The sequence below is a fragment of the Remersonia thermophila genome, chromosome 1, assembly GCF_042764415.1.
Source record: "Remersonia thermophila strain ATCC 22073 chromosome 1, whole genome shotgun sequence".
NCBI lineage: Eukaryota > Fungi > Ascomycota > Sordariomycetes > Sordariales > Chaetomiaceae > Remersonia > Remersonia thermophila.
The window spans coordinates 2,770,153-2,791,868 of NC_092217.1; the positions used below are offsets into that span (position 1 = coordinate 2,770,153).

The 21,716-nt window shown below is 61.1% G+C and overlaps 3 protein-coding genes across 3 annotated transcripts; 1 reads left to right on the forward strand and 2 right to left on the reverse strand.

Annotated features, from left to right (window-relative positions):
• Positions 1-10,546: 10,546 nt before the first annotated feature.
• On the reverse strand, positions 10,547-11,506 carry VTJ83DRAFT_789 (uncharacterized protein; the record flags this gene model as incomplete). Its single annotated transcript, XM_071014470.1, has 1 exon — positions 10,547-11,506. The coding sequence occupies one exon, from the start codon at positions 11,504-11,506 to the stop codon at positions 10,547-10,549; it is 960 nt and encodes a 319-aa protein (XP_070870142.1).
• Positions 11,507-16,239: 4,733 nt separating this feature from the next.
• VTJ83DRAFT_790 (uncharacterized protein) lies at positions 16,240-17,751 on the forward strand (the record flags this gene model as incomplete). Its single annotated transcript, XM_071014472.1, has 1 exon — positions 16,240-17,751. One exon carries the CDS (start codon positions 16,240-16,242, stop codon positions 17,749-17,751), a length of 1,512 nt encoding a protein of 503 aa, XP_070870143.1.
• A 911-nt stretch (positions 17,752-18,662) lies between these two features.
• VTJ83DRAFT_791 (uncharacterized protein) lies at positions 18,663-19,691 on the reverse strand (the record flags this gene model as incomplete). The annotated part of the gene is made up of 1 exon (XM_071014473.1): positions 18,663-19,691. The coding sequence occupies one exon, from the start codon at positions 19,689-19,691 to the stop codon at positions 18,663-18,665; it is 1,029 nt and encodes a 342-aa protein (XP_070870144.1).
• Between the last annotated feature and the right edge of the window lie 2,025 nt (positions 19,692-21,716).

A 21,716-nucleotide genomic window follows, 5' to 3' on the forward strand; every position in this document is an offset into this window, starting at 1 on the left:
GGGGTGCGAGAGGCAGGGTAGAGGTGGGGAGGGGGGGGTGGGCTAAGAGGCGGTGACGTCTGGGTGGATGGGGGTTTCTAGGTAATTAGCCAAGGGAGGTTTTATGGAAGGCTCTTTGTGTGGTGCGGTCTTGTATTTTTTGATTCGTATTTCTCTTGGGTGTAAGGGTAGGTAGGTAACTAGTTACTATATGTATCTCGCTTCGTCGCCAAGGCCAAGGAGGTGTTCCCCCCCCCCCCCCCCCAGAAGATGATGATCAATCATCATCACCATGTTGCCTGTCAAGGTGCATTCCCGGATACACGAGAATTCCCGGCGGCACCTGCAAGGCACTCTTGCTTGGGGCCAGCTCAAGCGTTTCCCCGCCCTGTGGATGGAAGATGCGCATAGACAAGGTGTGGCGTGTCTTGCTACCTACATCGACGATCGTCTTTGCGACACACCATGTGGCCGCCACCCTTCTTCAACGCCAGACACACATGAGCGTTGTTACCCCTCTAGCTTGACGCCTTTTCCGTCGCTCATACGACGCCTGCAGAGAAGGTTGATCAGCACGCATCAACACGCTCGCCTCCCCTCGCCGGCGTTTTCGGTCTCGGGGAGGCCCGTCCTGGCGTCCCACTTCTAGGTTTACCCAACCTATGAAAAAAAAAAAAAAAAAAAAAAAAAAAGAACCAGAAATGGACGCTGGCTTCGTCTTTGGGAGCTCCCGAGCGGTGCCTTGATGGGCTCTTGGCGGCCGACAGGATCGACAGCGCAACGGCGGCGACGACGACGACGACAACGACGACGACGATGATGATGACGATGGGGCTCCACCACCAACGTTTCCCGGCGGAGTGGAGATCCCAAGATCGACGGCGGCAGCGGGCCTTGTCTACATTAGTGTCCGGGCCATAAACCAACTACACAGTATTATGCAGTACGTTGATCGGCGCGGTGGAGTTCAGTGGAGACGTTCAATGACAACCCGACACCAACCAAAATCCCAACACCAGGAACGGCACGGGGGCTTTGGTGTGTGACCACTTGAGGTACCTTGCACATAACGAGCCTCAAAGGGACTGCGTTTGAATACTATGCGATCGAACCTGCGATTGAAAACCCCCCCTACCACGATGTGCTCTCATCATCGCATCTCCCGGGCGCGTCGCTTCTCTCTCTGCCCCCCTTTCGGCGGCCAACTCTTTCGGCGTTAACGCCGCATCTCGAGCGGCCCGAACGCATAATTAAAGCCAAGGGCATGCGGGTGTCCTGTACTGCGTACCTACGCAGTACGCAGCATGTGGGGTGACGGCTAGCTAGCTAGCTAGCTAGCGTCCTGGCCGTCTGCAGCACCTCCCAAACCGGAGAAACTGGCGAGAGAGAGCCTAGGGTGCACGCAGGGCCTGCACATCGCAGAATCGCGGCCTGCGTGCCCGCGGTGCCGCGCGCCGGGGTTTGTCCTTTGTGGAAGACGCTTGGGGTCCTAGGGGAAGGGGGGAAGGGGGCCTCTTTATTGGCACGTCCACGTCTCGAGGCCCGCGGAATCGTACGATGGCGTCTGCCAGTCGGGGACCAAGCGTTAGGGCCGCCGAAAAGAGTTTGGAGGGGGTTTTTCTTTTCTTTTGCGCAGGTTCCTCTTGAAGGCTTCGTCCTTCGCCGCCGTTCCCCCCCCCCCCCCCTCTCCCCCCTTTCCCCCCCAGCCCCCTGTGGCAGTGATGAACGTTGACCCTCGGCGTTTAGGAGAAAGGGAAAACAAATACACAACGTGAAACCGAGGTTGGGTTCGGATGGTTTGGGGGGGGGGGGGGGCGGGATGTGATTCCCGTCGGGTGTGGCAGCCGAGCATCTTAGCTTGTCTTGGTGGTTCTCTCCCACGGCTCGCCTCCTCCCGGGCCTAGGGTTGTATCCGATGCACGTCGACGTCGGCGAGATGCTGCTGGTGGTCGCTGGCGGCGCTCTTGATTGCTTGTTTCGAGACGCAATCCAACCCCTACGATGCTTCTTCCTGCGGCACCTCGATGCACGGGACCTTTCTAGGACGGCGATCGGCCGGATTGGTGTGTGCGCGAGTCAGCTCCCATGAGCAAAGTCGATAATGCAACGTCAAGGCTCTGCCCCCGTTTTATTCGTTGTCGCTCGCTCGATGTTTTTCGTCTTCCTCCCCAGGGCCACCTTACTTAGGTACCGTTCCCGATCGGGGCGCCCTAGGATTTCCTGCATTCTTTTTTTTTTTTTTTTTTTTTTTTTTTTTTTTTTTTTTTTTTTTTTTCCGGATGACTACTTTTGTGCTACCGCGGAGCCATCACGAGTCCTGTATGTACTGCGTACGCAGTACCTACGCAGCACCCTGCGCAGTGCTGTGTTGAAGGGGCTCCTTTTTCCTTCCTTGGTGCGGGTTGCATGAATTACCACCTGCGAACACCGAGAGCCAGCGGTGCTGCACAAGAACACGCCTAGCCTCTCCTTGACCAGCTGGAAGCGGCCATGTGCCTCGCTCGCGAGGCGCTTGCCAACGCCATCTGCGAACTATTAGTCAGTACGCAAGTCCACGGTACTTGGATTGTACATAGTTGCCTACAACCCACCCGAGCACGGGCGTTTGACGCTCGTGGCTCACGAGCGCCACCTCGATGGACGCCGTCGCGTCTTGTTGTCTCGGCCCCCTCCCTCACTGACAACTCAGCCTCCGCCGCTGCCAACCAGCCTGACGGCGCGGACCGGTTGCCCTCGTGCCCGCGGTGCCTGGTTGGGGTGCGCGGGTGCGCGCAGGTCCCGAGAACCGCTGCCAGGTTGTGGCGAAAAAAAAAAAAAAAAAAAAAAAAAACCCAGGCTCCTGCCTCTGGCGGCTTTCTGGTCGCTCAAGACCGCCTCGACGCTTCTTCACGGGAACATGGGGAGGGTCCCCGAGGTTCCGTCCGCTTTGGGCCGGCGGGATCAATCTGCAGAGGTGCCGTACGAACGGGATGCCGGAGTGGCTGCTGCAGAAGGGTGCTCTGGTACCTAATTCTGGCCTCCCTGCGCCAGCTGGCCGTCCGCTCGAGGAACGACCATCCATGGCCATCCTCACGGCGTCGTAGATGGAACCCGTCCATGGCGGTTGGGACGCCAGGCCAGCGACAAGATGCTGGTTCGGCCATTCTTTGCTTGTCCTGTTGAAGGAGAATGGAGCCGGCATGGCATGGTGTCCTTGACAAGACACCAGGACATGGATACGCAAAGCCACAGCCCCGATCCTCGTCCCTCTCTGCCTTGGACTATTGACCAGGACGTCGTGCCCTCTAGGAGCCGAGACAGGCCAACGCACAATCCGGTCTCCCCGGGGATGGGATTGTGATCTTCCTTGGCTGATCAGCCCGCCGCCAGGCGCCCAGGGTGTCACATCCCCCGGGGGCGGCCGCAGCGCGGATTGGTGGCTCTCTTTCCGGGACGTTTCATTGGCAGGCGGATCACGGAGAAAGGAAACCGGCTCATCTCATTCGTCGGCCGGTCGTCAACCTGCAATGACCCTCCCCGCCGGGGCGCTGGCCGAGCCGAAGAGCTCTGCTGCATGTCTGGACGCCCGAAAGCACGGGGAGCGGTAAACCCCATAGCAGCCGCTGTCTTCTCCCTGGAACCAAGCCTGCGCTTGGTTCCAAGGACATATATAGTTACTTAATACCGGTACTTAACATCCACTCTGGCGGCGGCATCGCCGCCGAGAGGGCTTTTGGGTCAACTCTGAAGGGCGCTGCCCGGCTGGCGGCTGCCAGCAACCCTACATACGGGCGGCCTGAGTCGCATATGTTTGACACAGCACGGCTGTGAATAGGCCAGCGCCTGGACGGGGAACTATTTGGGCCGGAAAACCGGGGGGGAGGGGGGGGGGGGGGGGGGGGTGCTCTGATCGACCAGGGGATTCAGGGCTGGCCGCCCCAAACGATAACCCCCCATCCTCCACATCCATGCACCTTCAGCCATCTTGATCCCGTCAGAACACGCCCCCTTCAGCTCAGAGAAAGCCAGCAAGCTCTCGGTAATGGCCATACAAATCTCGCGACTGCACTGCGCGATTCCCCCGGCCATCCGGCCCTTGGGTTCCTCCCCGTTGGCAGCCGCATCATCCTGTGTCACTCACTGCAAGTTCCCAGCACGAACCCTACGTTCTCTCCAACCCCACGACGCAGCTCAGACTGCGACGCGATGGAATCCGACCATTCGGTACCGCTCGGGCGGCCCGAAATCGCAGTCGTGGAGGAGCCGCCGATGTTCATCGTCAACAGTCATCATCAGGTCCGTGCTTACATATGCTGAGCCCCCCCCCCCCTCCCCTCCCTTCCCCTCCCCCCCCGTTGGCCGTTGGGCATTCCCGGACAGCAGGACGAGCATGAACATCCTCGCTCACAGACCCTCTCATCTCAGGCCTTTGGCAACCCGAATGTCGCCATGCTCTCTTCAGCGTCATCCCCGACGGACCAGCCCCTCTTGTTTGCCGGCAACCCTCCGGCTCCGTGGACGCAGAATCCTCTGCCCGGCCACGCCGCCTCGTCCTTCATCGAGTCGCTGCCGAGCCCGGCGCTCACCGGCGTCACATCGCCGCCGGCCTGGCCTAGGCCTACCATCTGGCATGCCGCCCCGGCGGGCCCTCAGGATTGGGTTCCGGCCAGCCCCATGAGCCCGAGCCTAGGAGACGCGGCGGCAGCAACGGCCGGGCTTTACAGCAGCGTCGCGTACGGTACGATTCCTTGCCCCGACGGCGTCATCACGCCGGCGACGCTCGAGCCCATGCGCGCATCGATGGATGCCGTCACCGATGCCGACTTCCACCGGTCCCTGGACCATCTGTCGGGAGTTCCCGTGCCGCAAGACCTGTACCAGCAGCTCCATGTCGCCGGAGCCCCGTGGCCCGAGCACATCCCCATGCCGCCGCCGCCGTCGAGCCTGCGGTCCATGGATTCCACCGCGTCATTCGCAATACCTCCCGCCGGACCCTTGGAAGACCGAGCCAGCACGGCCGAGCCCTTTTCGTCAACAGAGCCACGCGGCCGTCCGGCGCTGCAAGGTATGAAGCGCGCCCCGTCCGCGTCGCGGTATGAAAGCGGAGAAGGACAAGAGCCACCCAAAAAGATCAGGGCGCCCCGCCAGCGCAAACCGACGGCTGCTGTGCAACCCACCGACCTGCCACCAGACGCCGTGGCTATCGCCGCGATTCACACGACGGCCGCGGAGCCTTCTCGCGAGGTCGCCGCCTACGCTCCGCCCGACGTCGATCAAGGCAACGGCGGCATGATCAACCCCACCCGCGCGAAATCCGTACCTGAGACCACCACCAGCAGCACCACCACCGCCACCACCACAACAACAACAATAACAACAACCTATGCAACCAACGCCAACCCGGCCGTCTCTCCGAACGACACCTCTGCTCTCTCCATCCCAGCTGCGACCACAAGCGACATGCCCAGCGGCACAAGCCCGACCGCCGCTCCGCAGACCGCCGCCCCGCCCACGCTCCATCACAACTCGAAACCTGCCCCCTCCGCCACCCTTCCGGGGGACCCGGCCCCGGTCACCAACAAGAACCACAGCAAGAACCATCCCCGTGCAAAGCAAGCGCCCGCTCTCCGCACCGCGGCCCGCCGCCATCCGCACAGTGCCGCCTCTGCCCCCAAGCCCGGCGAGACGCCGGCGCGCCAGCGGGCGCGTACCAACCACAACCGGGTCGAGAAGCAGTACCGCTGCCGTCTTCAAGCAGGGTTCGAGGCGCTGCTGGAGGTGCTGCCCCTCGCGGAGATGGACGACGAGGATGACGAGGAGGAAGAAGGGGAGGAGGAGGACGACGAGAGGGAGGACGAAGGGGTCGGGGTCGGGGCGGGGGCTGGGGGCAAGAGAACGAGCCGGGGTGAGGACGGCGGCCGGGGCGATTCTTGGGCGGTGCCGGGCGAGAAGGACGACGAGGGCATCGATGGGTGCGAGGCGTTGGATGCTGCTAGCGATCTGCAGGCCGCCGCCGCTGCCGCCGCCGGCGGCTCCGACCCGCGCCGGAATGCGAGCGTGAGCTGCGACGGCAGCGGCGGGGGAGGGGGAGGGCATCTGGGAAGGCGGCGGCGGCGGCGGCGGCGGCGACGGCGACGGCGGACGGAACGCCGAGCGATGACGCGAGGCCGGACGCCCACCAGCCCCACGGCGGGACGAGCAAAGGAAAGCAGGCCGACGACGGAGACGCCTTGAGCGATGACGGAGAGTCCCCGGCCAAGCATCATCCTCTCAACCTTCGCCGCAAGCAGCAGCGGCAGCAGTGGCAGCAGCGGAGGGTGAGCAAGGAGGGCGTGCTGCTGCGGGCGGAGAAGGCGATACGCAAGATCCTGAGGGAGAAGGCGATGCTCAAGCGCGAACGAGATGCGGCGTTGCGGATGGCAGGGGACCGGCGGATTATCTGGAGGGCTGTCGGACAGGGGTAGGTGACTAATGAACTGCCCGATGGGAGGGTGATGATGGGTGGCCATGGTCACGCAATGGCGCAGAGGAGAGAGAGAGAGAGAGAGAGAGAGAGAATTGTTGGGATCAGCAGGAGGTTCAGGTTGTGTTTGCGTTGGGTTAGATCTGTTTGTTTTCTTTTCTTGTTTTCTTTTCTGATATTTTCCAGCCAGCAGGGGCGTTTTACCAAGAGGTGCATTTTGTGGCCTTGAAACCCTACAACCAAAAAGACAGAAACATTCGTGGACCTGACCTGTCAGGCCGTCATGGACGTTCAGAAACGTCCTCGCCCTGATATCAAAGTTGGCAGTGCAGTCGACACCTTGGTGCAGAAGATGTTGATCAAGGTAGGTATTCTTATTATGAAAAACCAGCCAGCGAGGAAAGGGATGTATGTAACTTGATTTACAACCTGGTCCGTGCGCGAGTTATTACCCGCCAGCAATGACGGACCGCACATCCCACCCTCGGCATGGACCGGGGTTCCTCAGCATACTGTCCAAGTATAACATGCGGGCGGTTTGCCGGAGGAATGTCATGATTCCTATAGATCTTGAGGGTTGGTTGTGGCCATTACATAGCTACACTATCCCTAAGCGCAACGAGATATCTTCATTCTCCCCGTAGCCGCTCTAGGTAGGCGCCTCAATGACGATATGATGGACTGATCGGTGACTTATCAGGGGTCTTCAGGGGGGGAGGTTCGTTCGAACCCAAGAGCCAGCGTGCCGGGTCGGGGTTGGTGGGATTGGAGCATGGTGCAGCACGGCACACAAGCGATGGATGTACGGTGTAAGCACCAACTACGCAAATCCATCAGCCACCAAGCCAAGCGATCTAGGGGGGGGGGCGGGGGGTGCAAGAGACAGAGAACAAACGTGACCATGCGCGCAGCATGGTCGTCGATGCACCGCCTGCAAGGCGCAAAGTCCCCCGCGAGTGCATTAGCGCAAGTCTCCAGCGTCTCGGGTTTCTTGGAAACTCGTGCTGCCGGGACTTGGAACGGGACAGGGGTACGATTGTTTACCAGCCCCAGAGGTTATTAAAGAATGGTTTTTGTTCTCGTGTTTCCTTTTTGTTTATCACTAGTTACCGACTAGACGCGTACCGCACCGCAGTACGGAGTCCATGTTGGAAATTTGTAGCCGTCTGCTTGGCTCCCTCTCCCGGTCTTGTGGAAGGCTTTTCTTTTTCTCTTTCCGGGCCAATCGTTGCCTGTCTGGGTTCCGTGGTGAATACCCGAGCCATCCACGACGGGATCACGGGTAAGAAGAAACCGACTCTTGCGCAAGGGTGGGTTTCAAGCCGTGGTGACCGGCAACACGGGGAACGTTGGCAACCAGAACCAACCCCTTGTCTGCAGCCGGCCGATGCTCCTCCAAGAGCTTCTGCATCGTGGGCGGTGCATGTGACCTCGCTTGTTGACCACGTATCGATGACAGAGACGCCGCCGCCATAGCAGGATGCTATCGCCAGGAGCTGTGTGCCTACGCAAGGTGTGGACCGGCTGTCATGTTTCGAGCTCGACCTCCACGCCCACCTGGTCCTGTGTGATGACGCGGCGCAATGGCAATCGTTGCTATCCTTGCTGAACCTGGGATATGGCGCAGCAAGCAACTCGGCCGAGGCGTTTACGCAATTGAGGCTTGCTTGATGCTGGGTAAGACAAGATGAAAGTATCAGGAAGAGGGGAAGAAGATCGAACGGTGAAGTGGACTCCAACCCCATGAAAATGATCATCGTCCGGTGTTGAGGCACCTGACCATGCTCACACATGAGACCGGGCAGAGCAACCTAGTATCTAGTTACCTGCTAGATGTCAGACCTGTGGATATAGAAATGCGGAGTGCCATCCTGCCCCGTCCCCATGTAGACATCTTGACGAATCCCCATCTCAACGGCATTTTCCAAGACAGCAAAGAGATGTAGAAGATGGTAGCTATGCTAGGCCAGGTATTGAATACGAACAAATTCTACAATCATACCGCTGGCTGAAGGAATGTCACTCACCGTGCCTACCACTCCTCCAGACGTTTGGAACCTCCAAAACTTCCCTGCCTCATCCAAAGCATGCCATTGTTGCCACGTAAAAGTACTCCCTCTACCCTGATGATCGCAAAAGCACTTGGAATGGCCTGTCTTCCTCGTGCACCCCATGAGGAATTCACTATTTTCGACATCTTGGTGAAACCATGTGACCTCAACGCGGTAATATTTGCGAGACCGTGCAAGCCACCACCACCACTACCACCACCACCACCACTACCACCACCACCACCACCACCACCACCACCACTCCTCCAAAGCCACGTCGCTCCAGGCCTCTCGAAGGCCGAGAACGACCTGGGCACCCAAGCAGAAAGCAGATGCGCAGCCGCGGCTCTACTGTGTACACCGTATCAGCCAACAGCCCATCGCGGGCCTAGGCACCGTCAAGGGATTGCGTGATTGAGCTTCCGGGCCATCCCAGCCGAAATCCGTCCGAGCTACCCGACAGCATGGTAACAACGGAACGCCATTTGTCAGCGCCACCGACCCAAACGCCAAACTGATCACAGTATCATGCGCTCTCTCGGTTTGGGAGGCGGCGTTCTGGAAACCCATCCGTCAGCCCAAAACAGCCGACTCAAGGATCCTTGAACCGGACAAGCGCTGGATGGAACTTCCTCGCATCGACCCGATGTTTGTTGACGATGATGTCGGAAAGCCGTGCTTGCGTTGGCTCAGGACAAGAAGAAGGAGTTCTCTTCAGAGGCTCTCTGTCTCTCGGCAGACACTCCCCCCGTGCGTCTGGCAGCGTGCTGATCTTACGTCTGTGCTTCAATAGCCACCGCCATCAGACCATCCATCCCAACCTCAACACGCCTAGGAGCAACGAAGTAACCCTACCCAAGGCAAGGCGCCGGGATGATCGCCAGGCAGCCGTTCACGCCGAGCGCACAGCGACGCAGCAGCGGCGGTGTGCTTGCCCTTCTCACGCATACTGTGTCTGTAGCTCCCCTGTCCTTGGCCAGGGTAAAGTACCCGTCCGGCTTCCGAACGGCCGAATCCACGCCAGACTCGGGACTCGGAAGGGTGGCGGTGATCATGGGTTTAGCGTCGCCTTCAAAAAAATAGATAACGATGATCTAGCGTGACGGGACCCCTGGGCGGCCACGGTCCGTCTCGTAAACCGACAAATGATATTCATCCTCGGGCATGGCGGACCCAAGGGACGACGAGGCAGGGTGTGGGTGTGCACCAGCCCGTCGGCATGGTCTAGCGCGTGTCCTCTTTGCTGAACGCGAAAAGAACACACAGCCCCATGGAGAGCGGCTGACGGGCGTTGGCCAACTGCGACCTTGTGCATCGCGTGGGAAGCTCGGGTCCGAACCAAGCAACCGGGACCTTCTTGCGTTGCGACCCCGAGGCGACGCTCTGCCGAGCGCCTGCGATGTATTCGTTATCATCCTTACCGCCAGGGCTGGCAGCATGGTGCTTACACAGTACGTGACGCGACGCGACGCGACGCGACGCGACGTTACGCCTGCGCCTACCTGGGCAAGATAACGGATGCCCGAGCTCTGTCTGTCTGGTGGCTCGTCGCAGACCCGCCGACGCATGATATCGGGGTTCCGGCTTCGAGTCCACGCGCTACGCTAGCGCTCACATGAGCGTCAGCACCCGGGCCTGGGCAAACCCATGGAAGCATGTCGCGGGGGGGGGGGGGGGGGGCCCTTGCCCTCGGTCCCGAGAAAAAACCCAGCAGGGGACAGGGTGTGGTAAGATCAAGCAACTAGTCAACTAGTGTGCATGGCTGTAAAAGAATTCGCAAAATGATGCCTCGGGTTTCCGACATGGGGAGGTTTCGGCGGATTGCTGCTGTGCCGCAACGGGGGCATGAGGGGAATAGAGGCAGGGCAGAGAGACCAACCATGGAACTCACAACGATGAAAAAAAAAAAAGCCATCCCATGATCGCCGAGATTGCAAGATGGACAGTTGGGTGCCTATCTATCAGGGGGTATATTCCAAGCCCGCCCGCGAAACCGGAACCAAGCGTCCCTTTGGCCCGAAGAGGCGGCAGGGGAGAAGAAGAGTACACGGTATACAGGACCAGGCAACGTCGTTTACTCGTTCAAGAAACATTCGCACCACCCGCTTGCCGGATCCCTCACCCGCACCTTTTGCACCACGAACCTGAGCTCCCACAGCCGGGGCCGACCCGCATCCCCCTGCTGGGCTCCCGCCGGGCCCCGGGCTGCTCGTCCGCCCCGTCCGCCCCGTCCTCCCGCGTCTCCCCTCCCTCCTATCCTTCCTCCTCCTCCTACTCCTCCTCCCTTGGGCAACGAGCCGGGCTCCGTCGGGCTGCCAAGACCCCTCGCCTCGCCCTGATTCGCGGCCCCCCCGTCCCCGTCGTCCTGCAGCGGGTACAGCATGACGCTGGCCCAGCAGCATAACCTCCCCTGCCGCGAGAGGGCCGCGGCGTCGTTCTCGCGCAGGCCCGTAAACTCGGCCAGGACGCAGCGCGTGTAGACCCAGTCGTGGCCGTCTTCAAAGTGCGGCAGGATCGCGTGCTGCCCCTGCGGCGCCGGGCGCGGCGGTCTCGAGCGGTCGGCGGCGGCTGCGTTCTTGGCCGAGGCCGGGCCGTCGTCGGTGCTGGCTTGCGCGCGTGCTTGCGGCCGCGGGTGCGGCGGCCACCGCCGCTGGTACTCGTCGAAGCGTCGGAGGAGGGTGCGCACGAGGGATCCCGGCAGGCCGACGCGCTCGACCTTGCCGGGGACGGGAGCGCCGCCGGCCGAAGACGACGGGAACTCGATGGTGCAGACGTCGAGGCGGCAGTGCGGAAAGTGCATGACGGGCGGCCGGGCCGACGAAGGGGGCGAGAACAGCGTGGAAAAGGGGCAGTCTTCCTCGGTGGATGCCCAGCCGTCGTCGCTGCACGAGTCTGAGAACGCGTCGTGCTCGTCAACCGGGTCGCCGTGGAGCGGTGGTGGCATGGCGAAGGGCATTTCGGAAGCGTCAAGAGCCAGGTCCGTCGCGCCCGATTCCTCGAGTTCTTCAGCGGTATATCGTAATGAAGGTTCCATTTTTTTTCGTTTTTTTTCTTTGAAACGGCTGCTGGGGATAGGAGAGAGGTTTGGCGGCACGGCGGTCTTGGGGGGAGGTGACCGCGTAAAAGAGGTTTCGTTGCGAGTGATCTGCAAGACGAGGGACGAGGAGGAGGTAGAGGAGGAGGTTGGAAATTCGAATCCCAAACGGACCGGGACGGGCACGGGACCCGAGAACCTATATAGGGATCCGTCAAGACCGTCCGCGCTGGCTGGCTCGTAGAAGAAGAAAAGAACAAAAAAAAAACGCCTTTGGTAGCCGGTATGTATCCGTTTGTCTTTCGCCTCGCGGAGCACGGGGAGGCCCCAACGTGGAAGCACCGCAGAACGAGGGGTTGGCAGCCGCAGCACCAGCAGTTTGGTCCGAGACAGTGGGATTGATTAGGAACCCAGACGAACCGGAGCATGTATCGTGTAAGACACAACGCACGAGACAATGAAACCTGGAAGAGGATGACGGTGTTCAGGGGTTCGGGGCCAGGCATGGATGCCAAGCCAGCGGTTCGCTCGCCCGTCGGTCCCGTCAAGCAGGGAAAGCTGGTTTCCGTTGGCCGAGAGGAGGGTGGGAGGGGGGGGGGGGGGGGGGGGTGGCCTACGAAAGTAGGTCCTAAGAGGGTCTGCGCTACGTTATGAATGCCCCGGACGGATCCCGGATGGTTGTGGCCCAAGTAGGGCCAGGACGCACGACGCTCAGAAGCGAAGCATACCATACGGATCAGCTCCTCACCCTCCTTCGCCAAAGCATGTCCGCAGCAACCGGCTGCGAGGTTGGAGGCTGCAGGACCAATCACGAGGCGAGGAATCCATTCCCGAGAGGAGCAGAGGCGAGCTGGACAAGACGCTCAGATGGATGGATACTTTTTTTTCCGCACGTTCCATCGTGGATGAGGTGGTTACATTTCTACGCAGCCGCGGCAAGACAGAAAAGCGACTGACAGACTGACAGATCTGGTGGCGGCAAAGTGAGACAGGCTGTGAGGGAAGGGGAGGAGGGGGGAAGGAAAAGAATCATGATAACAATAATAATGATAATAATAATAGATCAGAAAAAAAATTTAGCTGCAGCACCATCTCTTCGGTTGTTGGACGCGCTGTCCTGATCACAACACCAACCGAGATACATAGGCCGCTTTGGGCGATTGCTCGTTGGTTTGACCGGGGTGGCCAGGTGGGCGGCTTGCTGGCTGAGGGTCCGGAGAGCGATGGTGCTCACTTGGCGCTGCTAACGGGATCTGGGGGATCGGCGTTCCGGTCCACATTGGACCGGGCTGTTTCTGCCGGTGGGTCTACGCTACGCGGCAAAGAAACCGCGGGAACGGGTTTTTTTTTCTTCCCAAGCAGCATGTCGACGAGGTTCTCTCGCCGCCTTTGTCTCTTGGCGGAGTTCCAAATAGCCAAGATAGGTATGTACGGTAATTACCTAGGTATCCAGAAACGACCTGGAATGATGGAATCACCGGGGGCTTGGGGGGATCAAAACAGAAGCGCCCCCCGGGCAGGCAATCCTCGGAAATGTCGAGGACCTCAGGTAGCTAACGACGGAAGTCTTCAACTGGGCAAAACCGCAAGCTGGAGGCGGGACCGGGTTGTGGTTTGCAGGCTGTGTGGGTCTGCTTGACTCGGAGGGTCCCGCTCATGCAGCCGTCCCAATCGGGAACCAACAACGTTTCATTCAGCTTGCCAAAAAGGGAAAGCGTGTTCCAGCCCCCGGCCCCAAGAGGCCCCCTTGGCGTGGTATGGCTCCACTCGGCCCGAGAGGGACCTGGGAGGGCTCTGGGCCGACCGGCTCACGGAGACAAGGAGAGAGAGAGGCCGTGGCCACAGCAAGACGAGGAGAAGGGGGGGGAGCGCTGCTCGATGACACGAGGCTGCATGTGTGAGTTTTGCGCAGCTTTCATCATCGATCGCCGATTGTTGTTACGGCCTTTGATCCACTTGACGTCGAGGGGGGCGTTTCCTCCCATGGACCACGTATCGAGCCGGACCCCGAAGCCCCGAAGCTGGAGGTCCCTTGACATGGAGGGCGAACCTTACGATAATAGCTACCAGTAGTTATGTACACCAGACGGTCGGCGGCTGAGACAGCTGACGACAACAAACCCAATACACAGTACATCTCTGCACGGGTTCCCGTCCCGGGGGCTCGGGCTTCGCGGAACCCAACAACCACTGGCGTCCCAGTCCGACTCGACGCCGCCACGGGAATCTCCGCTCCAGAGTGCCTGGGCAGAGCACGATCGGAACATGCCGCATGATTGCCCTAGTTACCTACCTACTATACGTACCTACACAGTATCCATCCATCCAACCCCCCTCAAGCCCATAACGCTCACGCGCGCTAACGTGAACGGAAGCGCTAGCTCGACGTTGGGCTCCCAGGGTAGGTTGTGGCACCGGAAGAGATCAGCCCACTTTCTCCCGGCCATCGCATTTCCATTCAAACATGAAAAGAAAACGCGCGGCGCCGGCCAACCGGAGAAACGATCGCCTGCCTGGTTCAGCCCCGGTGCACCATCACGGCATGACCCACCGTACATATGGACTCAGAGATCGGTTGCCGCAACATGGTTAGCGCCGTCATGATCGAGACGTGAGTCCTAACTGCTCCGCAAGAGAAAACCCGTGTGTTCAGCAACCACCTCTTCTCCGAGCCACCAGGTGTCTGAGCCTGAAGCACCGGGGCTGCCTGTGGTGGGCGCTCCAGCGGGGGCATTGCAAGCCATGGGATTCCCAAAACCGGCAAAGTAAGACGAGACGAGACGGGGAGGCTCCGTATCCGTTGGCCAAAAAAAAAAAAAAATTAAAAACATCGAGTCTTTGCTGATTTCCTTCTTCCCCAGACCCCCCCAATCATGGCAGCGCCCTGAACAAGGACATCCTCGCCAGCGGCCCCAGCCATCTGGATCGCAAAAACGGCATTTTCCGCGACTCGAGTGGCCCCCCCCCCTCCCCTGAGCCCTGAGCCGATGATGCTATAAAAGGGAAACCGTCCAATCAACCCCCGGTCCGGCTTGCACAAGGGCTGGCCCAGCTTGATCCCCTCTCCACACTTCCATCATCAGATCATCTTCTGCCCCGGCGGTCCCTTGCCATGTAAGTCCATACCGTGTATAGTATGTAAGTAGAACATCTAGGATGAGGGACCTGGCGTTCTCGTTGCCTCGAACGGAACGCCGGGCCATGACACCCTGAATAGACAAAGTCCATCGGCATGCCCCAGCCGGCCCTTACCAGGCACCACCCCATGACAGGAGCGACTGCGCCTTGTGATCAACGGTGCTGCTCTTGCGATGCCGAGAGAGGGACTGGAACATTGGCGACGCTCCTGGTGATATTCGACAGGGACGCCACTGGCCCGGCCGCTTTGCCTTTTGCCTGCCGGCGAGGCGTACACGGTACTACATGGTCGCGCCATGAGGACCCCGGACGTGCACTGTGTCGACTTGCCCAAGTGCTTACGCCGTGTCTATTCCAACCAGGCCACGGTACTATACGCTATCAGCGCAGATAAGGACCAGGAGCGTGTTGATGGCTATGACTGGTTTCGTTTCGCTGACAACATCAGCTCGACACCAGCGGCCAATGTGGCCCAGGGTGTCATCGGTCAATGACACCCACCCGCCGTTCGACCATGTCTTGTTACGTGGCGTTTTCGCCCATTTTCGAAACGCAGCTTCACAAAGCACCAAGCGCTGCCACTCATTCAGAGAGAGAGAGAGAGAGAGAGAGAGAGAGAGAGAGAGCAGAGAGAGCAGAGAGAGCAGAGAGAGCAGAGAGAGCAGAGAGAGCAGAGAGAGCAGAGAGCAAGGTCTTTGGTTCACAGCATGTGAGGTACTGCGTAAGTACCCAAGTATGTACCATACCGTACTGCGTACACACCACACAGTAGGCCAGACGGCTGCTTCGCCAGCTTTGGCCCCCAAAACAAGGGAATGAATGGCCTAGAGTGTCAGGTCCACTTCCCCCTCCGAGCTCCCCGACGACCCATGCTGGCATGAACCCTGCCCGTGTTCCACATCCGGGATCCCAACAGGGCGGCAGGCCCCCACAGTCCGAGACCCGCCCGCGGGACTGGATGGCGGCGCTGTTGGGGTTAATACTGCGTACTCCTTGACACCAAAAAAACTAGGGGAAAAAATAAAAGGTGAGCAGAGAAGTCAGAGTCAGGGTGTGCCCTGTGCCCTGCCTCGACTGAGTCGGCGAAACCACGACTCTCTGCCTCTTCCTCTCCCTCTCCCCCACGGGGAACGGAGGAAGAAGGGGGGGGCAAGGGGCTTAGCATGTCCCAGCCAGTCAGTGCAGTGTCTCTGGCTTAGCGTACATGCAGCCGGAGGCTGGACAAAGAGAGGATCTCACCGTGCGGAATACTGCGAGATACGCCATCTGATGAATGTTGGCCGTGGTCCAAATACCCGTAAGCTCTCATCCCTACAACCCGGCAATCCGGGATCCCCCCTGGCCGGGGGTAACCACCAAGGCACCTGCTGTATGTACATGCAGGATACATAGACTCCCCGTCAGCCATCGGGTTCAGGAGGATGGACAAACCTGAGCATCACGACCCGCCCACCCTTCGCTTCCAGCGGCCGCGCTTCATATACATGCCGGGCGTCGCTTACACCCACCGCGTTCAACTTTCCCCTCCAACACATGCCGCACGTCCGCTGCTCCGGCCGTTTCCCCCGCGACATCCTGCCTAAGCGCCGCTCAACATGAAGACCTTACCCGGCAGCGCCCTGCCCGCTGTTGCATCGGCAGCAAGCAGGCGACAGCCCCTCGATCCGTCGCTGCGCCCGGCCTCTTGTCCTGCCGGAAGACCCTACTCGCCCTACCCCTACCGCGATCTCCCCAAGACGCCGCGCGACTGGGAAGCCCGCCCTCGACCCGCCGTCGCGCAGCCCGCACCGCCCGTGCACCGCGCCGCCGGGTTCCGCCTGTTTGCTGCCCTTCCCGCGGAGCTCCGCCTGCACATATGGAGAGAAGCCGTCCTCGAGGCGTGTAGGCATCCGAAGGTGCACCGGGTCCGCTTCGCCGTCTCCCCGGGAGGCGGCCCGTCTACGGATGACCAGGGCCGCCGCCGGCCCAGGGTGGAGATGCTCCCGACGCCTCAGCTGTCCGAGTCCACCCTTGCCGTGCGGTCGTTGTTATCCGCGTGCTTCGAGGCCCGCCAAGAAGCCCTCTCCATGCTCGCCGCTCACCTTCCAGACGCCCTCCCCATCGCCGGCCGCGGGACCGTTCGCTGCGATCTCGCCAGGGACCTGCTCCTCCTCTCCGACGTATCGCCGTCTTTGCTGCTCGCCCTGGGCCATCTTCACCAGGACCAACGGCCGTGCTTCTCTTCCTCTTCTTCTTCCTCTTTCTCCTCCTCCTCCTCCTCCTCCTCTTCCTCCTCCACCACCACTACCGCCACCACCACCGCTACCAACTCGTCGCCTCTCGGCCGCGTACGACACCTGTGCCTGGACCTGGCGCCTCTCCTCCGGGAGGATCCCGCAGGCTTCTCCGCCCTCCCGCGCGACCTCGAATCCGCCCTCGTCGCCCTCGCCGCGTCCCTCCCCAGCCTCGAGCAGCTCTACCTTCTGCAGGGCCCCGCCGCGCCAGCCGGCCCCGTTGCCCTCCCGAACCGGCGGCGCCACCCAGCCGAGCACGCATTCCTCGCCGGGCCTGCCGCTGCCGCCGCTGCTGCCGCCGCCGCCGCCGCCGCCGGCGAGTGGTACTCGACCCGCCCGCCGCCGCGCTGCCGCGTCCCGCCGGGCTACCACGCCCGCATGCGCCGGCTCGTTCGCGCGCTGTGCCAGCTGCGCCGGGCGCTCCGGGACGCCGCGGCGGGAGACGAGGACCCGGAGCCGGAGGGATCCGCCGAGGGATCCGCCGAGGAACGGCACGACGCGCCGGGGGTTGCGGAGCGGCTGCGGCGGGTGGGGGTGCGCGCCCTGGGGCGCTACGTGGCGCGGCCCGACGGGAGGCTCCTCGGGGGCTCTCGCGCCAGAGCGAGCCCGCGATCGGCCGCAGGACGGGACGGCGCCGAGGCGGACGACGTCGATGAGGAGGAGGAGAAGGAGGAGTCGGAGGGGGAGTCGGAGGAAGAGAAGGCTCGGTTTGCGGCCGAGGGCGGGGAGGAAGGGTGGCTCCTGTCGAGCCCCGAGACGTGCCTCGAGGTGGCGCTCGGGAACGAGCCGCGATGGGTGCAGTGGGAGTGGGTGTGCCAGTGTCTGGAGGCTTGATGTATTAATGGCGGTGCCACCCACCATGGTGCCGCGGATGCTTCCCCTGTCATGGGAGCGCAATGTACATAGATGCCTACATACAGACCTACATACATACGTACATACATACGTGCATGCATACATACGTGCTACGGTTCAGAGATGTGCTGTACAAACATGTTGAAAACGATCCGTATGCCTGCCCAAGCTGCAATCTCTGCTTCCTTGCTCGCTTCCAGAGACCCGTCGTGAACAGGGCCCGCGGCGATCCAGAGGCGCATCACGCCTCCTTCTCTAGCGCAGCCCCGTTCACATCCCAACCGCCGCTAGCAAACGCCTCGCCGGAAGCCTCTTAGGAGAGCCGCCCCGAGGCACGATGAGACGGCTGCTGCACCTTTGTGCCCCCGAGCGGAACAATGCCGCCGATTTCCTTGTGTGCTTGAGGCCCGACCGCCTTCCACGATGTGCCACGGCATCGTTGTAGAAAGGTTGTTCGGGATGGGGCCATACCAGGCTCTTCTCAAGGTGCATGGATAGGTCCTGTCTTCCACCCTTTGTGAGTTTCATGACCCCCTCCGCCAGCATTGGCCCGCAGATCTCACAGTGATAATGTCTCTGGGGTTCTTTTCGTTGGGAGGAAAACGCTTTGCTTCGTCTACACCATTGTACGGCTCATGCGAGCCATCTGGCAGCTTGCGCTCTACCCTGTAATTATCCTGTAGCATTATTACCAACCACGCCAGGCCTGTTCTTGGCCAAACCTTCGAGGTGACTCGACTCGACGTCTCCAAGCCCATCGTCGCATCGTGGTATCCAAAAGGTAGTACACTAATATAAGCCGTTCCAGACCCAGCTGTTCCTCCTGTATCCCAGTCGTCCTGATAACCAAAAGAAAAAAAAAAAAAAAAAGTCCTCGCCCCCAGGGGAGCTTACTTCCCACCCGCGGCCTCGGCGGCCAACCTCGTCTCAATCTCCAACAACCGCGCCATGCCATGGCGAATGCTAGCAAACGCCTCGCCGTTCTCGTCCAGCCGCGTAAACGGCAGCCTCGGCACGGCGCACGACGCCTCCGCAGGGCCGTAAAACATCGGCATGGCCGCCTTGACCCCGAGGAACCCCGTCTTGATGGCAATCCAGTCGGCCTTGGCAACCTCGTGCTGCAGGGCGCGGGCCTCGGCCGCGCGGCCCGAGTCAAACAGCTCGGGGATGCGGGCGCAGGCGCGCGGCGCCAGGTTGGCGAGGCCGCTGATGGTGCCGTGGCCGCCGACGACGTGGCCCTGCAGGATGAAGTCGGCCGAGCCCCCGCCCACAAAGAACCCCGGCGGGGCCTCGGCGGCGAGGCGGGCCAGCTTGCCCGTGTTGCCGCAGGTCAGCTTGACGCCGACGATGCGCGGGTGGGCGGCCAGGCGCAGGAGGAGGTCCGAGTCGAGGTCGACGCCGTTGGCGGCGGGCGGGAAGTTGTAGATGATGATGGGGAGGGCGGAGGGCGACGAGGCCACGGCCTCGTAGTAGCGCGCGATGTCTTGGCGGTCCATCAGGCCGCGGTAGTAGCCCGGAGGCAGGACCAAGGCGTGCGTGGCGCCGGCCTCGCGGGCTTCGCGGCACAGGGCGATGGTCTCGCGGACCGACTGGGCCGAGCAGCCGGCGATGATGGGCACGGGGCCGTGCGCGAGGTCAGCGTCGTGCCGAACCGTGTCGACGACGGCCTCGATGGCGGCACGGCGCTCTCGTGGTGAGAGATGCACCGCCTCGCCGTTGGAGCCGTGCACCACGAGCCCCGTGACGCCGGCAGCCAAGAGACGAGCCGTGTGCCTCTGCGTGGCGGGTATGTCGATCTCATCGTCCGCGGTGAAGAAGGCCGGCATGGGCACGTAGACGCCTCGCGGAAGGACCATGGGCGGCTGGTCTATGAGGTCGGACGGAGAAGCGGGCGGGGAGAGTTGCGATGAGCTCACCATGGCTGTCGTCAAGCCAAGACCGATGAGATACTGGGTGGTCAAGCGTCTGTACACGCTTCTGGCCAAGAATACGTGATCCCCGATGTCGCTTTTACGTCCCGGTTGTCAGGAAGAGAGAATTGTACAAGCGGCCGATAGTTCCCGAGAGTTCGGAAACGTAACAAGGTGGAAGAGAACCAGAAACACGACGAGGGAGAGAGAGAGAGAGAGGGGAAGGACAAGGTTCGGTACTCAGGGACGATGAAGGGATCTTTTTGTAACCGTCGAGCTCCAGGGATCACGCATGGGATGCCCTCAAGCTTCGCTGACCGCCTCCAGGCCTGACATGACGGCCATGATCGGCAGGCCATCAAAGCGAGGCAACGCAGGGCGAGGCTCATGTTCGCCTGGGGTCGGCCAGCACCTCGAGACCATGAAGTGACCGAGCGTGGGGGGCTCCCGAGACGGCATCCACTTGGAGGGGCCACCGCAGAAGACGACAAAGAAGGGGGTCCCAGGGTCCCAGGGTCCCAGGGTCTCAAGGTCCCAAGGTCCCCGGGCTCTGAGGCCAAGGACGGACCATGCCGAGGGGCCGCCGGGCGCCCGCGAGGCGGAGGCTTGGGCCAGCCCGCGCCCCGGCGCCCGGGTTGCAAAAGGGGGCCAAGAAACGGTTGAGAAGTGGTGGCGTCTGTTCCATGGTGCCATGCATGTAGAAGGATCACGGGTCACGAGCACGAGGCTCTTTGCTCATTCTTCCAACAAGGTTGGGCGCAAGAGGGGTGGAAGCGGGGCGGTTGTACACAGTACATACGCGGCGGCGGGCAAAAGGGCGGTGATAAGAGAGAGAGGCTGGCTAGCTTCGGTGGTGTCCCTGGCTGGTCCGAGGGTGCTCGGGTGGGCTGTTTCCTTTTGGGGGAGGGGAGGGGAAAGGGGAGACGATGGCGATGGTTGACGCCATCCGGGGTGGGCAGGGCAGGAGGGCAGCAGGGCAGCAGGACATGGATAACGTCGGGTCTTGTCACCGGCTGCGATGATGCATAGATGGTATGCGATGATGAGTCAGGTCGTTGCGGGTGGAGAGGAGAGGAGGCTGCGTTCAGGCGGGCTATGATTTGCGACAGGAACAAAACGGAGCAACGTCCAGGCCATGTTGGCAGAGGGCAGGAATGCAGGAATGAGACAGGCGCTCCCGGGCGGGCGCGTGCGCCTTCTGTCAGGACGCAAATCTGGACAACCAGGGGAAGCCTCGATCTGAGCGACCCCCACGCCTGCACGACTTGGAAGTAAGTAACTAGAGCCAACTGGAAGAAGGAAAGGGTGAAAATGGCGAGACTTGGGGGAGGAGCCGCGGGGGGGCCTGCGCTTTCTTGCGCCTAGGTTCCTTGCAGGTCCAACGCTCCCTCTCGGCCGTCATTCGTGGAAATTTCCCCAGGGGTCCGCAGACAAGCATCCCCGACAGCTGCAGCCCCAAGTCGCGGCCCAGTTCCGACAGTTTGGTAGGCTGCCAGGCCGGTGGGGGGGCAGCGACCGGCACGGCCATGGTTGGTGCGCCCCGGGGGACGGACGGGGGACGGGGGGGAAGAACAGGGGGAACGGAGGACATGGGGAACGGGATGCAACCTTCCTGCCGGGAACCGCACCCACCTCGCTTTACCTACCTACTGTAGTATACGGTACCTTAGTTACGCAAGGTAGACAAGACGGGAGCCACGCCGACGTAGTACCTACCTACCTATGTACCCAAATGTCCCTGAGGCCGCAGGGGGTGGATGCCCTGTTGTCCACTTCGTGCAAGGAAGCGAAGAATGACCCATGGCCTAATTACATAGGTACCTACTTAGCCTGCTTACCTAGGTACCAAGCCAACGCAAAAAAAGGTAACAAAAAAAAAAAAAAAAAAAGGGATTCAATCAGACAGAAAAACTGCCGGCTGGGTCTCACCTGACCCACTTCAAACCTCGACCTTATTTTTTTTTTTTTTTGTAGTCGTTGTCACGGCACGCGTTGCATCCCGAGAGCGGACCGGTCGACAGCCCCTGCGTGGGA